The sequence below is a fragment of the Ursus maritimus genome, unplaced genomic scaffold (genome assembly GCF_017311325.1).
Source record: "Ursus maritimus isolate PB19 unplaced genomic scaffold, ASM1731132v1 scaffold_23, whole genome shotgun sequence".
In the NCBI taxonomy this organism is placed as follows: Eukaryota; Metazoa; Chordata; class Mammalia; order Carnivora; family Ursidae; genus Ursus; species Ursus maritimus.
Genome location: NW_024424786.1, coordinates 6,683,027 through 6,695,625, shown reverse-complemented (window position 1 = coordinate 6,695,625; position 12,599 = coordinate 6,683,027). Strand labels below are relative to the sequence as shown.

Here is a 12,599-nt window from a genome sequence, read left to right as displayed (position 1 = left end):
TTCATTGTTTTCTTTTTAGTCCAGATGACCTAAAGTCATCATTCTTGTGTTAAATGCCTTTATTTCAGCACTTAGAGTCCTGAGTTCTGCAAGGTGTCCTGGGAAGTGAGTGGGGTACACAGAACATACCCGTTCGATCTGGACTTTCCCCCTCCTCAAATACTGTTAGGACTTGACAGCAACTGAGCAGTCATTGGAGCTACCAGTGGTCTTGGAGTCAGAAAACACAGGTTTTAATCTTGATTCTACCACCTGCTGGTTGTTTGGTCTTGACCAAGTCATTTAATGTCATCTGTGAAATAAGTTTAGTAGACCTTATTTTGTAGAGCTATTTTGAGGATTAATTGAGATAGTGGCTCTGAATGTGCCGGGCACCTAGGAAGTGGTCAATAAGTGTCTGTTTAAAAGACAAGGAAAAATAAGAATCTTCTGTGTCTTCTGTGAGCCTTCTGATGCAGGGTATGTTTTGGGGAGAAACAGACAGCTTCAGAGAATGTACCTTCCTGACTGAGCAAACTTAGGCAGGAGAGTGAAGGCCGGACATCCAGTCAGCCTGATTTTTGGGCTTGTCTCTAATAGAATGTCTGTGGCCTCCTCAGGGAACATGAGAATTAATTAGTTAATCTTTGTAAAGTGCTTTGAAGGTGAAAAGTGCTATGTAAGTAGAATGGTTGAATTGCTATTGGAGATGGAATAATGGCGGCACCATATCCTGGCAGTCTTGCCTGCCTTGGACATCAATAATCAATAGGAGAGAAGATTCTAAGATGTTTTACTTGATAAGAGAGGATTCATTGTGGGATTTGTGATAACGTAGTTCTTTGATTGTCTTGCAGATAGCAACTTGCCAGTTCTTTCCAGCAGAAGAATGTAGGGTCAGTTAAGAAGTAACAGTCTCATCCTCTAGCTTCTCGGGACTCTCCTTTCTAGGGCAGTCTGGTTATATGTCCTACCCAGCTCAAGTAGAGTGACAGTTTGCTAGTTTTGGTTGCTTTGTGGGTCCTGGGCACATGGGCTTTTTTGTGGGTCCTACAGAAGTGAGAGAAGAGTGTTGAGTGCTGGTATTGGTTATCCATTGATACAGACCTTGTGTGAATAAACAATACAGAATGGTGCCATGGGCTAGTAGAAGGAGATGTGGCTTAGCTGTGTCACTGTGGGCTGGTCACTTCTCTGAACCTTAACTTCTCACCTGGTAAATGGGGACGTAGTAGTTGATGAGTACAGTAATAAAGGTGGCCCACAGGAGGGTGGGTTTCATCCTTTCTGTGAGGGATTGAGGGGTCAGAAAAGGTTTCAGGGAACAGGTGGTACGTGAGCTGCACTGTGCAGGTAGAGCCGTAGTTGATTAATTGAATAATGTAAGGACAGGGCATCCGCGGCGAAAGGAACAACACGTGTGAGGCCATGAAATAGCACATCTGAGTGGACCCACTCCCGGTTCCTGTCGTATACCTGCTACCCCATGGGCTGCACAGACTTTGTTCCCTCTGTGAGGAAGCTCAGAACTTCTTATGAACTCCTTGGTATCTAGGTGGTGTCCGTGAGCAGACTAATCTTCTGAACTGCATCCCTTCAGTATTCTGACATTTCCCCCATGAGTCTGTGGTTTATTGTAGCTGACACTATAAACCGTATGTTGGATATGGGGCCAGATGAAGCTTTGATACTAAACACAGTAGTATCATAGTAGTAGATTTGTCTAGAATTTAATATGCATTGCTTGGTGTTTTGTCTCTTAAGCAAAGTTTTTCTTTGTTAAAATAAACATGTATAAAGAATTTATACAGCGCACATGGTTATGCATATTTATTGCAGAGAATCTGTTAATAATCTATGCCTCATCAGATTTTGCATTTCTGTTGAAATAACAAATGTGGCACTTGGTACAACTGAATGAGTTTGGTGAATTTTTTCTTATCTGGGAGAAGAAAGGCATTTCTCTTTTTCCAAACTCCATTTTCTTCAATCATCTTCTGCGCTGGCCAGCTTCCCAGGTGGTGCGCCTGGGGGACTGAGGCTTTCCTGGCTGTAAGTGATTTTGTCTTTTTTCCCTTCTCTCACTCCCTCCCTTCCAGCACACATAGACACTTGCCTTGGGACTATGAGAATTGCTCGTTTGGGTAAGAGCATAGACTCTGAAGGTCCTCTTGTTGTTATATGGAGAAAAAACACACAAAACTGGACATTAATTGCGCTAGGAGGAAGGTGCTAAGAGATTGTGGCATGGGGCAAGGCAGAAGCCTCGAGAACTTCAAGGTGGCTGACGGCCTGGGAGCAGACATCTGGGTGAAGCGCAAGGAGGGTTGGAGAGGCCATAAGGTGTGGTCAAAGAGTTCCCTGTCACCCTGTGCCTGTCAAAACACAGGCACACGGGCTTTGAAATCTGCCTCCACTGGAATCCAGCTCTGGTGTCCACGGCTTGTTTGATCTTGGTCATGCCATTTCACCCCTCCGAACCTCAGTCCCCACGTCTGTGAAAGTGTGAATAGTTGTGCTCTCCCTACAGGAAGAGAGGATGGCTCCTGGCAGCTGGTACTAAACTAAATGTTCACACTTCCTCTTGTAATTCATTGCCTGCCCATGAGAGCATAGCTGTGGAATGTAACCTTAATTCAACTAATGTTTGTTTTTAGAAACTGGGAAGGTGTTTACCTGGGGCCGAGCGGACTATGGTCAACTAGGGAGGAAGTTGGAGTCTCATGAAGATTGGAAACTACAAAATCAGGATCCGTCGCACCCCTGCTCAGGACCTCAGAAGAGCATGCCTTCCTCTCTGCATTGCTTAACAGGAGCAGCTGAGGTAGGAAGTGACTTTCCATTAGAAGTGATGCATCTCTTTTCCTTGTCTTGCATTGAAGCGTTTACTGTGGGCCTACTATGTGTTTCCAGTGGAGACATTGTGGTGGGTTCCATGCAGGACTCTGAAGGGGTCCTCGCCTCAAGTTCCTTAGGGTCCAATATGGTAGAAAAGGTAGAAAATCTGGATAACTGTACTGCAAGGAAGACTGTATGTAGCTCCTTTAGAGAGATTCCAAGTACTCTGGGTCTGCTGCAAAGAGTGAGAGATGAATTCAGGTTCTGGGGATTGGGTTAGGCCAGTATCACAGAGGACATGGCTTTGAGCTGTGCCTGGGAGGATGGGTCAGACTCCAGCAAGCAGCTGTAAGAAAGAGGAGGACTTTCAGGTAGGTACAATAGCAGGAACAGGGTGAAGCGAAGAAAGTGTTCGGTGGACCATGGTGGTACAGTTTGGCTAGAGCATGGGGTGTCTGTGGAGGTGAATATGAGGTAGTATCAGAAAGAGGGTTGGAACCTGACGAAGAGGGCCTTTATACTGAGCTGAGTATTCTGCACTTCTGTTTATATTTCCCAGTGTGGAAGATATTGTAGTTCAGTTCCTTATTCAAGCCCTTTTAATTCCCTGAAATGTCTTGAATTTCTACATTTAAGGCAGGAGTCTTAATTTCTCCAGGGTGTGTGTTTCTGTTACTAAATTTTACTTTACTGCTGTCCTTAAAAAAAAGAAAAGCCTAGGTTTTCTGAGAAGAATGAGGAAGGCCACGTAGGAAATGTGCCTCTGAACCCAAGTTGGCTTAATGAAGGAATTCAGTCTTCATTCAGAGTCTGTCAAAAAAATTAATAAGCTAGCGAGACTTCTGTAATTAGCATCAGACTAATTACAACCCTCTTCATACCTAGAGGGCTTCCCTTCCCCCGGGGCCCGCCTGGCCTCCTCCTTCCGGGTATGTAGGACGGTTCTCAGTTTTTGCTTCACATCCCAGACCTGCTCCTCCTGGGCCTTTCCTTAGTGCTGGGGTTAAGTCTGTCTGTCTTTCTCACTCTTTCTTTCTTTAATTGAAAAGGCACTCATTTAACAAAACCACAAAGGCAATTTAGACATGGTAATAATAATGATAATGGTAATGATAATATTAATAATAACAATAGAAAATCCCTCCCTAACCTTAACTGCCCTCACAGCTGCATTCCTTTCTGCACGCACACGGACCCCCTTTATAAATTTAGAGCGCTGGCGCTGATGACGTTTGAATTCAGTCTTCATTTATTTGCTCACAAATGCTTTGCTTTTTTCTTCCTGATTTCTAAGGTCATTTAAAATGGGCCATGGAACATTATATGAGTCAGAGGTTCTGGGATTTTCCAAACTATTCTTTGAATGTTGGACATTTATCTCATTTCCTCTTTTTTGTCACCGTGGTGGACTCTGCAGTGAACACCCTTTTGAACTGTTTCTTTAAGATACAGTCTTGGGGATGAAATTGCAGGGGCAAAGGCCATGAACATCTTTATGACTTTTGCTGTATTTCTCTAGATTCTGTTTGAAAGAAGTTGACTCTCCCAGCTGCGAGTGAGGGAATGCACTATTTTCGCTAGTATTGTCTGCTTAGCCAGTGAAGGTGCCGAGGGCTTGGTACCGAGTGCTTTAGACCCTTTCCTCTTCTCTGTCTTTCTCAGAACATTTAAGACTTTGTGGTCGGGTTAGCATAGCAGAGGCCCAGAGGCTTCATGGATTTTTCTGAGTCTCTGGTTTCATTGGCAAGACGAGGACCATAATGCCTACCACAAAATGTCATCAATGAGGACTACACACAGGGTTCTTGGCATGCGGCTGGCACTCGGTAACTGTTGGGCCCTTTCTCCTCTTTGCCCTTTAATACCGTGTGGTGGCCGTTGTGTGTAGCACTGTGACAGATATGGCCAGTGCACATCTATAGCCTAAGAGGCTGACATCGAAGTGACTTTGGTTAGCTTCTTGGCGGGGCCGAGGAGTTGGCTTGAGCCCTGAGCCTTGAGGCAGCTTCGTTTTAGTGCTCACTCCATGTCTGCTCCAGTCTCTGGGGTGCTGGTGTGTATACTTGCCAGTCTCACTGCAGGTTCAAACCCCGGGCTGTCTCCTTTTGGTAAATTTGGTCTGGGAATTATCCCTGCTGTCGATGTTCAGGTCAGACCTGTCAGGCATTTATTTGCCTGAGGCCCAGAGCTGGGCCAGGGGGCAGCTCTAAGCTGCTAGGAGTGGATTCATCTTGGAAAAGATAAAAAGCTCTAATAAATTAGGTGTTGCCCTGGCAGGGGCTTGACCAGGGAGGTCCAGGGACACCTGGGGAGCAGGAACAGCCTTGAACTAAGCTAATAATTCGTGACCTTCAAGGAATCGAGTGTGGCCCATGGCTGACCAGTTGCCTTCTTCCATGTGCAAGGGATAAACAGAGTGAGGAGCGAGGTGTCTGGGATCCAGAGTGACAGCCACACAGAAGGGAGAAACACAGGTGGTATAAGCATCACTTTTTGTGAACAAAGGAAAGCAAATAAACACAATGTAACTTGGTGGTTATTGTGGACCAGGCAGCATACTAAAAACTTTACATGTATTATTTCATCCTCACAATAAATTTGGGTGCGAGTGTTATAATCGCTGCTTTATGAGTAAGGAGACTTAGGCTCAGGATGGGTAGGTCACTGGCCCCAGATCACACAGTAGATAAACAGTGGGGCTGGGACTTGAACTTGAGTATTTGAAGCTCACATATTTTCTGTATAGATGAAGTTGCATCTGTCCTTTTGCATATGTATCCTCACTTGGATAACAGTTCCGGGAGTCTGGGAGGCAGTCTCTGGTCCCCTGAGAGTCTCAGTTCTTTCTTCTGAGCCATGTCTCATCTCCAGCCTGAGAAAGACTTTGAGATTGTAGCCCTGGCAGGCCTTTCTTTAATATTCTTACAGTGGTGAAGACTGTGTGTTTCATGCTCTATCAGCTTGGCCTTGGATACTCGGCCCCTCTAGCCACTCTTGGAAAATTTCAGGTGTAGCAGAATAATCGGGATTAATCCCCCCATGTACATATCAGGGCAGAGTGTGTGTGTGAATCACAACAGCTTCCCCAGCCCCAGGTGGGCTGTCGCCTACACATTTCCCATGGAACCTTGGCTCTAAACTCTGCCCAAAGGTGGAAGCCTGTGTTTCACAGTGGGGCAGAGGTGCTTGTGCTCACTTAGTGGGTATGTTGGGGCTCCCCAGGATTCAGAAGCAGCTAGAGCTGGGCACCCAATGTGTGCGTGGGACCATCAGAAGACCTGCTTGACCGAAGGCAGACAGCCTGTGAGGGGATGAGGTCCAGATTGAGAGTCAAAAGACCTGGCTTCTAGTTTTGCTTCTGCCCAAATTGAGTGAATTTGGGCAAGCCCCCTTTCCTCCTGTACCCTTAGTTCCCCTCAGATATAGGTGGGGGATATTAGGCCAGGTGATTCCTGATGATTCTTACAGATCTTAGAGTCCCTTCCATATCTGATTCTTATTTTATGGAAATGATCACTACTTAAAGTTATAATGACTCCTGCCCCTGGAGTCCCTCAGGGTCATAGTCAAGATCACTTGACCCCTAGCTGCTGGCTCAACTTTGGCAGACCTGGGCGTTTTAACTAAACCAGATGTTCCAGGCTTCAGTAGCACTTGAGCCTGGCTCTGCCTCTTTGCCTTGGCTCTGTTCTCTGCCCTTGTTCCTTATCCCCAGGGCCTCCTGCTCCAGTTTAGGTCATTGGGATTTAGTGTGATGTTGCTGCCTGGTCCCCCCAGGACTTGCCGTTCAGCTTTGATTGCTGTCCCTGTGGCTGTGACCTTATTGCCAGGGGCAGGCAGACCTCTGTGACAGTACTTCCTGGGTCCCCACTTGCCGCCCCCTCTGCTGGCTCTGCGTGTGTTGTCCCACCTTCCTGCTTTCCTTCGTTTACCTCCTTCTTGGCTTTGGGATCTCGCCTATTGCATAGTCAACCCAGTAAACATTGGTTGACACCTGCCACGTGCCTGCAGTGGCCACACAGTGGTGGTGGCGGGGGCGGGGGTGGATACAAGGATAAAGAATCCATGCCTGTGCCCTCAAAGAACTTCCGGGTTTGTAAATAAACCCTTACTGTACAGAGTGGATGTGCTATGAGAGGTGTGTACGGAAAGCCAAGAGAACAGGGAAGATGGAGAGATTTACACTGAAGACACCCATGAACAGAAATGTTGTTTGAACTGGGTTCTTAAAAATGAGGAGGAGTTTGGCAAAGGGAGAAGGACATTCCAGCAGAGGGGACAACATGAACGGAAGCTGTGAGTCTAGATCTGCGCTAGCTCCTCGGCTGCTCGGGATGCCTGCCCGTTCCAGGGGGCCAGCCTCGTTTTGTGGTCTCGCTGTCTGTCTGGCCTGTCCCATCCCTGCCATCCATCTTTCTGATAGGATTACTGTCTGAAGGAAAATAACCTCCATGTCCCTTATCTCATTTGCTCCCAGCATGATGCTGTGAAATAGGCCAGACTGGGAACGATTATCCTCCTTTTACAGTTGAGGAAACTGAGGCCCAGAGAGGCTAGCTAGGAATTAGGAGAGGGCCCAAGACAAACAGCCTGATTCCCAGGGTTTCAGAGGGCCTTGCTCTGGGCTCAGTCTGCAGCCATGGGCCTGAGTCATGTTCCTGGTTTAAATTCTGCCCACGTTTGGTTGAGGAGCACTGAATCCCAGTCCGGGAGCTCAGCGCACATATGCACGCGTGCACACACACACACACACACACACACACACGGAGCCCTCAGAGCAGGAGCAGGAAACGTGGAAATAAACAAGAGTTGAACCAAGGATTGGGTATTGTTCAGCCCAAAAGCCATCAACCCTGACTTTACTGCAGGACTGAAAGTGTTTGTTGGAGGACCTACCTGTGCACTGGGTCTGGGTGAGATCTGTCAGAACGAGTGGGAAAGAAGCTATTTTTAGTCTGCAGAGTCACTCACTCGGCTGTGCTAACTGAGGTTTGAGCCAGTCCCCTACGCTTTCCACAGGGTTATTTCAGAAGGAGAAATACCACTCGAATGCTGTGTAAAACCCATTAACGAACCTGGAAGTTTCCAGGGCGGCTTTGTCCTGCAGCTCCCTCGGAAGGCTGCCCTTCCTGAATGACCTTCCTCCTTTCCTATATTTAATGCATTTCTAATTTTAAGTTTGTGTCAAGACTGTGGGACTTTGGTGCCCTAAATAACACAGAAATCTACCACCAGCAATCAGCTGAGTCCGGAGGGCTCTGACAGAATTGAACACAACCCGAAAAAGCATCCCCAGGTAGCTCTCCCGTAAGTCATCTCCAGCATCATTGCTGTTCTTAGAGGAGCAGGAGGTCTCTGAGACTGTGCAGCCCTGCGGCCCAGACCTTCCAGGTGCAGCAGGCTTTAGAGGCCTCCCCAGATGGGGGAGCAGTGTTCACCCAAAGCTGGTTTTGTTGGGAGGTGAGAACAGCCAGCACATCTGTGTGCAGCGGCCGACCCGACAGGAGGCATCATTGCACAAACAAACGTCAGAGCCACGGACTGGGTTTGTCCCTGAAACACTCAGGAGAGAGAGCGAGCCACCAGCCAGGGCTGTTTTGTTTGAAGGGATGGTAAAGGCTATGACACAGCAAGCACGTCTCTACTCTCTGCTGTTTTCTTATTTATTTGTATTTATCATCCCTTCACATGAAAATACCGGATCTGGGAGTGCAAGGGCCTTGTCTGCCTCCTTCAAAGCTGTGTTCCCAGGGCCTCGAGTAGCTCCCAGCACCTCGTGGGTGCTCAGTGGATGTTTGCTGACTGAATAAATGAAAACAGGACGAAAGAAAGGGTTTCAGAGATACATGACCTTCTTCAGGTCACCTGCACTCTCCCCCTGCGGTCTGCGCTTCCTAGACCCGGGCCAGTGCAGGAATAGGCATTTGCATGTTTCCAGGCGTTTGGGCATCACATGTCCTGCGGAGCCAGAGAACAGAGCGTCTGACCCTGTAATATGCTCGAACAACCCAGAAGTTTCTTACAGAATCTGTTGAGGATGAGGCTTATCGTCCTTTAGGGCTTCACAGTTTACCAAGCACTGCCACACATGTGTGTCTTCGGTTGTCCATCTTTCACCTAGCAGATGCTTATGTGTGCCTGTCTGTCCAGGCATAGGCGGATGGGGGGAGCAGGGAAGGCTGGAAGAGTTCCTGTCTTAGGAGCTCGTGAGCTAGTGGCAGGGCTAACATCAGTTCATTACAGGACGAGCTGAGCGTGACAAAGACTGGAAGAGAGAGTCTGACAATGATCCCATCCCTACCCATGTCCTTGGGGACCTTTTCTGTCTTGCATTTTCAGCCCCTCTGGTTCTGTTGGATCCTGCAGGGCTGGGGTGGGGGGTGGTTGGGGTGGGAAGTGGTGACTGGAAAGGCTTCCTAAATTGGAAGCTTTGACATTAAATTATTTCTCAAGGGAGCTAATGCAAAATAACAGGGGAATCTTGGCAAGACCTTGCATTAGGAGGAAAGCAGAGGAAGAGCAGCCGGCTAGAGACTGTGTATTGACAGGAGAGGGAGAAAGCAAGCCAGGAACCGCGGTGTTCTCAGAAACTCAGGAAGTCTCAACAAGGAGGTCAGGGAGGTCGAGGCTGAGAAAAGACGGCTGCGAGGTTGTGGTGACACCTCTGAGAGGCTCGAGCTGGGACACGGGGAGTGAGGGGATGGTGAGAAATGCAGGCTGCCGGTGTGAACAACCCTGCCCGGATTCAGTGGCCAAAGGAGGATGAGAGAACAAGTTCAGCAACTGGGACGGAGCTTGGTTCAAGTTAGTTTTGTGAACTTGGGGAAACTGGAGTGTGTGAGAAGGCCGAAGGAAAGGATGAGAGAGAGAGTGAGTGAGCGAGCGAGCGAGCATGAGCTGTGAGCAACGATGCAGGAGGCAGGGGGCCTAGCTGGAGCAAGGCGCCCCAGGGAGATGAGAGGGGCTTGGAATCTCTGTGAAGGGGAGAGTTCTAACAAGACGCAAGGACACCTCCTCATAGCACAGGAGTCAAGAAAAAAGGGGACGTGTGAAGATGGAATTTTTGAGGTGGAGAACAGAAATGCTTTCATTGAAGTGTGTATATCTTTTGTCATCGTGTTACATGGTAGTTTTATTTATTCGGTAAATGTTTACTGCACCCGAGTGTGGGACGTGCACAGCGCGGGTGCCAGGAATTCACAGAGCAAAGACAAAGTTGCTGCCCGGTAGCTGTCACATGGTATTTATTAGTGCCTCAGTAATTATTCATATGTCCATCTCTAAATCACACACTGAGTTCTTTGAGCACAGACACTATCTTATTTATCTGTGTGTGATGAGGGCCCAGCTTAGTCCACAGCAAGGGATTGGTGCGAATGTGCTGAGGAAAGGGCGAGATCCCCTGCTGGGTGGTTTCAGTCGTCCTGGTTGGACTGAAAGCCAGATTGTCTGCTGCCGCGATGAGGTTAATGTGGGGAGGGCTCCGGGCAGGGACGCGTTGGCTTTACTCTGTAGCGATTCCATCCGGCACAGTCTAGCAAATGCCTGGAAATGGCCCAAGAAAGACACCATTATTGGCTCTGACCCCTGAGTGGTGGGCAGGGCAGTGGTGGCTGCCCTCATTCCAGGGGCGAGGGAGCAGGTGTTCCAAGAGAAAGCTGTCATGAGCTCCAGGTCACGCAGCACATGGTGACACAGTGCCGGGGCTGGAACCCCGCGCTCGGAGCCCTCGTTCTCACTGCCAGCCCTGTCTGTACCCCAGCAGCTTCCTCTCAGGACAGTTCTGACGCCAGTGTGGCCCTGGGCTCTGGCTTTGGCTCTGGCTCTCACTAGGTGATAGTTGGGTCTGATGGAGACCCGGTGGCTCTCTCCAGACTTGCAGCCCGGGTCAGTGTCTTCTGAGAACAGCAGGAGGAAGAGGATAGCCTCAGCAAGGACCAGTACAGTGAAGTTAACCCACGACTGTGGGAAGCCATAGTGCTTGCTGGAGGGGGGAGGTCTGAGGGGCAGTCCTGAATGTGGAGTGAGACCTGGGTTGGAATTTCTGCTCTATCACCCACAATCCTTGTGACATTGGGTCAGTCAGACCTCTCCAAAGTGGGAGTAATAATACCTGCTTTATCTTGCCCACAAGATTATTGAAGTATGCAAATAAGATAGAGAAGGGTTTTTGTAGACTCTAAAGTGCTGTCCAAATGTTATTGGGTTCACGGCATATGAGGTGCTCTGTGCTTCGGATACGGGTTTTGTTCTAAGTATGGGTCGGAGCTGCTCTTCTCTCTTAATCACTCGAGATCTTAGGAGCGACACAGAACCGTGCTGGACCTTGTGATAAACACTTCTTAGAATCAGAACCAGTGAACATAGCAGAGGCCAGATGCTTGGTAATCCACGGCCAGCCTCCATGTAGGGCCACAGAGCGTGGATTCCTGTCGAGGTTAGCCATCAGTGTTGACAGCAAGGATGCTTCTGGCTTGCTTTCTCCCAGCTGCAGAGGAAATTCATCAGCACTGATTTAAAGTCCCAGTGACCTCACGTGTCACCACCGTGCTCTGCAGCATGACAACTGCCCCAGGCTGCACCCACGGTCACCCTGGAGCTGACCAGCTGTCTTTTGTTGCATTTGACCTTGAAAACTGGGCTGTCCCAGGGTGGAAGTAAACCACGCAGAGGTTTAGAGTGAAAACAGAAGCTAGTGAGGGTTTCAAGGAGGCTGTGGCGGTTTGAGAGAGGTGTGAGCTCTGTGAAGGCCGGTTGGCCGGGGGACTAAAACTGCCCCCATCTCTGCCGCCATCCCTCTAGCTTGGGCCCTATTATCTGCCACCTCATTTCAGTGGCCGTCTCTCAAGTGAGAACCTCTCGTCTCTAGTTTGGCTTCATCGCAGCTGCCCCCACCCAGCTGCCGGCACGATGTACTACTAAAATCTAAATCCGATTTTGTGATGCCCTTACATTTTGACTCTTAGAAAATACAGAAAAAAAAATTCATTCCCACAATAAACATTTATTGGAAACCTGCTATGTAGAAGAAAGTTACCCAAGCCTTTAGGATATAGAGGAGGATAAGGCCCAGCAGCCTCTGCCCTCAAGGGGAAGGAGAAACAGTCTGTAATCCCCACAGCCAGTGTGCAAAGAATGGGATTATTAGAGCGTATGTTCCAGGGTTGCTGTTGGCCTTGTTCACCACTGTATCCCCATCATCATGATTAGCGGCTGGCACATAGTAGGTGCTCAGCAAATAACTGACAGGGATGAAAGTGTGCCCTTACTTTTCAATGGCTTCCCATCGGGATGAAGTCCAAAATCTCCACCTTGACATAGGAAGCTCTTCTTGATCCTGCCCATCAGAATACCCAGCCTCACCTTCTAGCAGCCTCTCCCATGGTTTTCTGCACTTCATCTATACTGAACCAATGGAATTATCATGCTGTTTGATATGTCTGAGTCCTTGCACAGGCTGGTTCTTCTGCATCCGTTTGCCCTTGGCTGCTTGGACAATTGCTACTCATCCCCCAGTGGATAACAAGGGTGATATCTTACGTTCATCTTAGTATTCCTGCCATCCGGCCTGAAAATCTGCTCCTTTTTTCTTTCTAGATTGAGTTTTTCTTTGCTTGGTGTCATTACCCACTTTCCTTGGCTCTGTCAGGCTGCTGTCCCTGAAGCTCTTTTCCACCTTCCGTCTACCTTCCTTGTCTCTGAGCCCTCTTCAGATTCCAGATCTAGAGTTTGTTGGGTGCTGGCTGATGAACCCTGGCCTTCCTTTTGTCTTTCTTCAACAT

At 48.5% G+C, this 12,599-nt stretch overlaps 1 protein-coding gene across 7 annotated transcripts in view; it reads left to right on the top strand.

Moving 5' to 3' along the window:
• SERGEF (secretion regulating guanine nucleotide exchange factor) overlaps positions 1–12,599 on the top strand; it is a 217,453-nt gene that overhangs the window by 44,637 nt on the left and 160,217 nt on the right. For all 7 annotated transcript variants that reach the window (XR_005837067.1, XR_005837068.1, XR_005837066.1 and 4 more), the window contains one exon: positions 2,637–2,803. Coding sequence is in view for 4 of the 7 variants with exons in the window: in XM_040638873.1 (XP_040494807.1) it covers positions 2,637–2,803 (167 nt within the window). In the remaining 3 variants the exon portion in view is untranslated. The remainder of the gene's footprint in view (positions 1–2,636; positions 2,804–12,599) is intronic.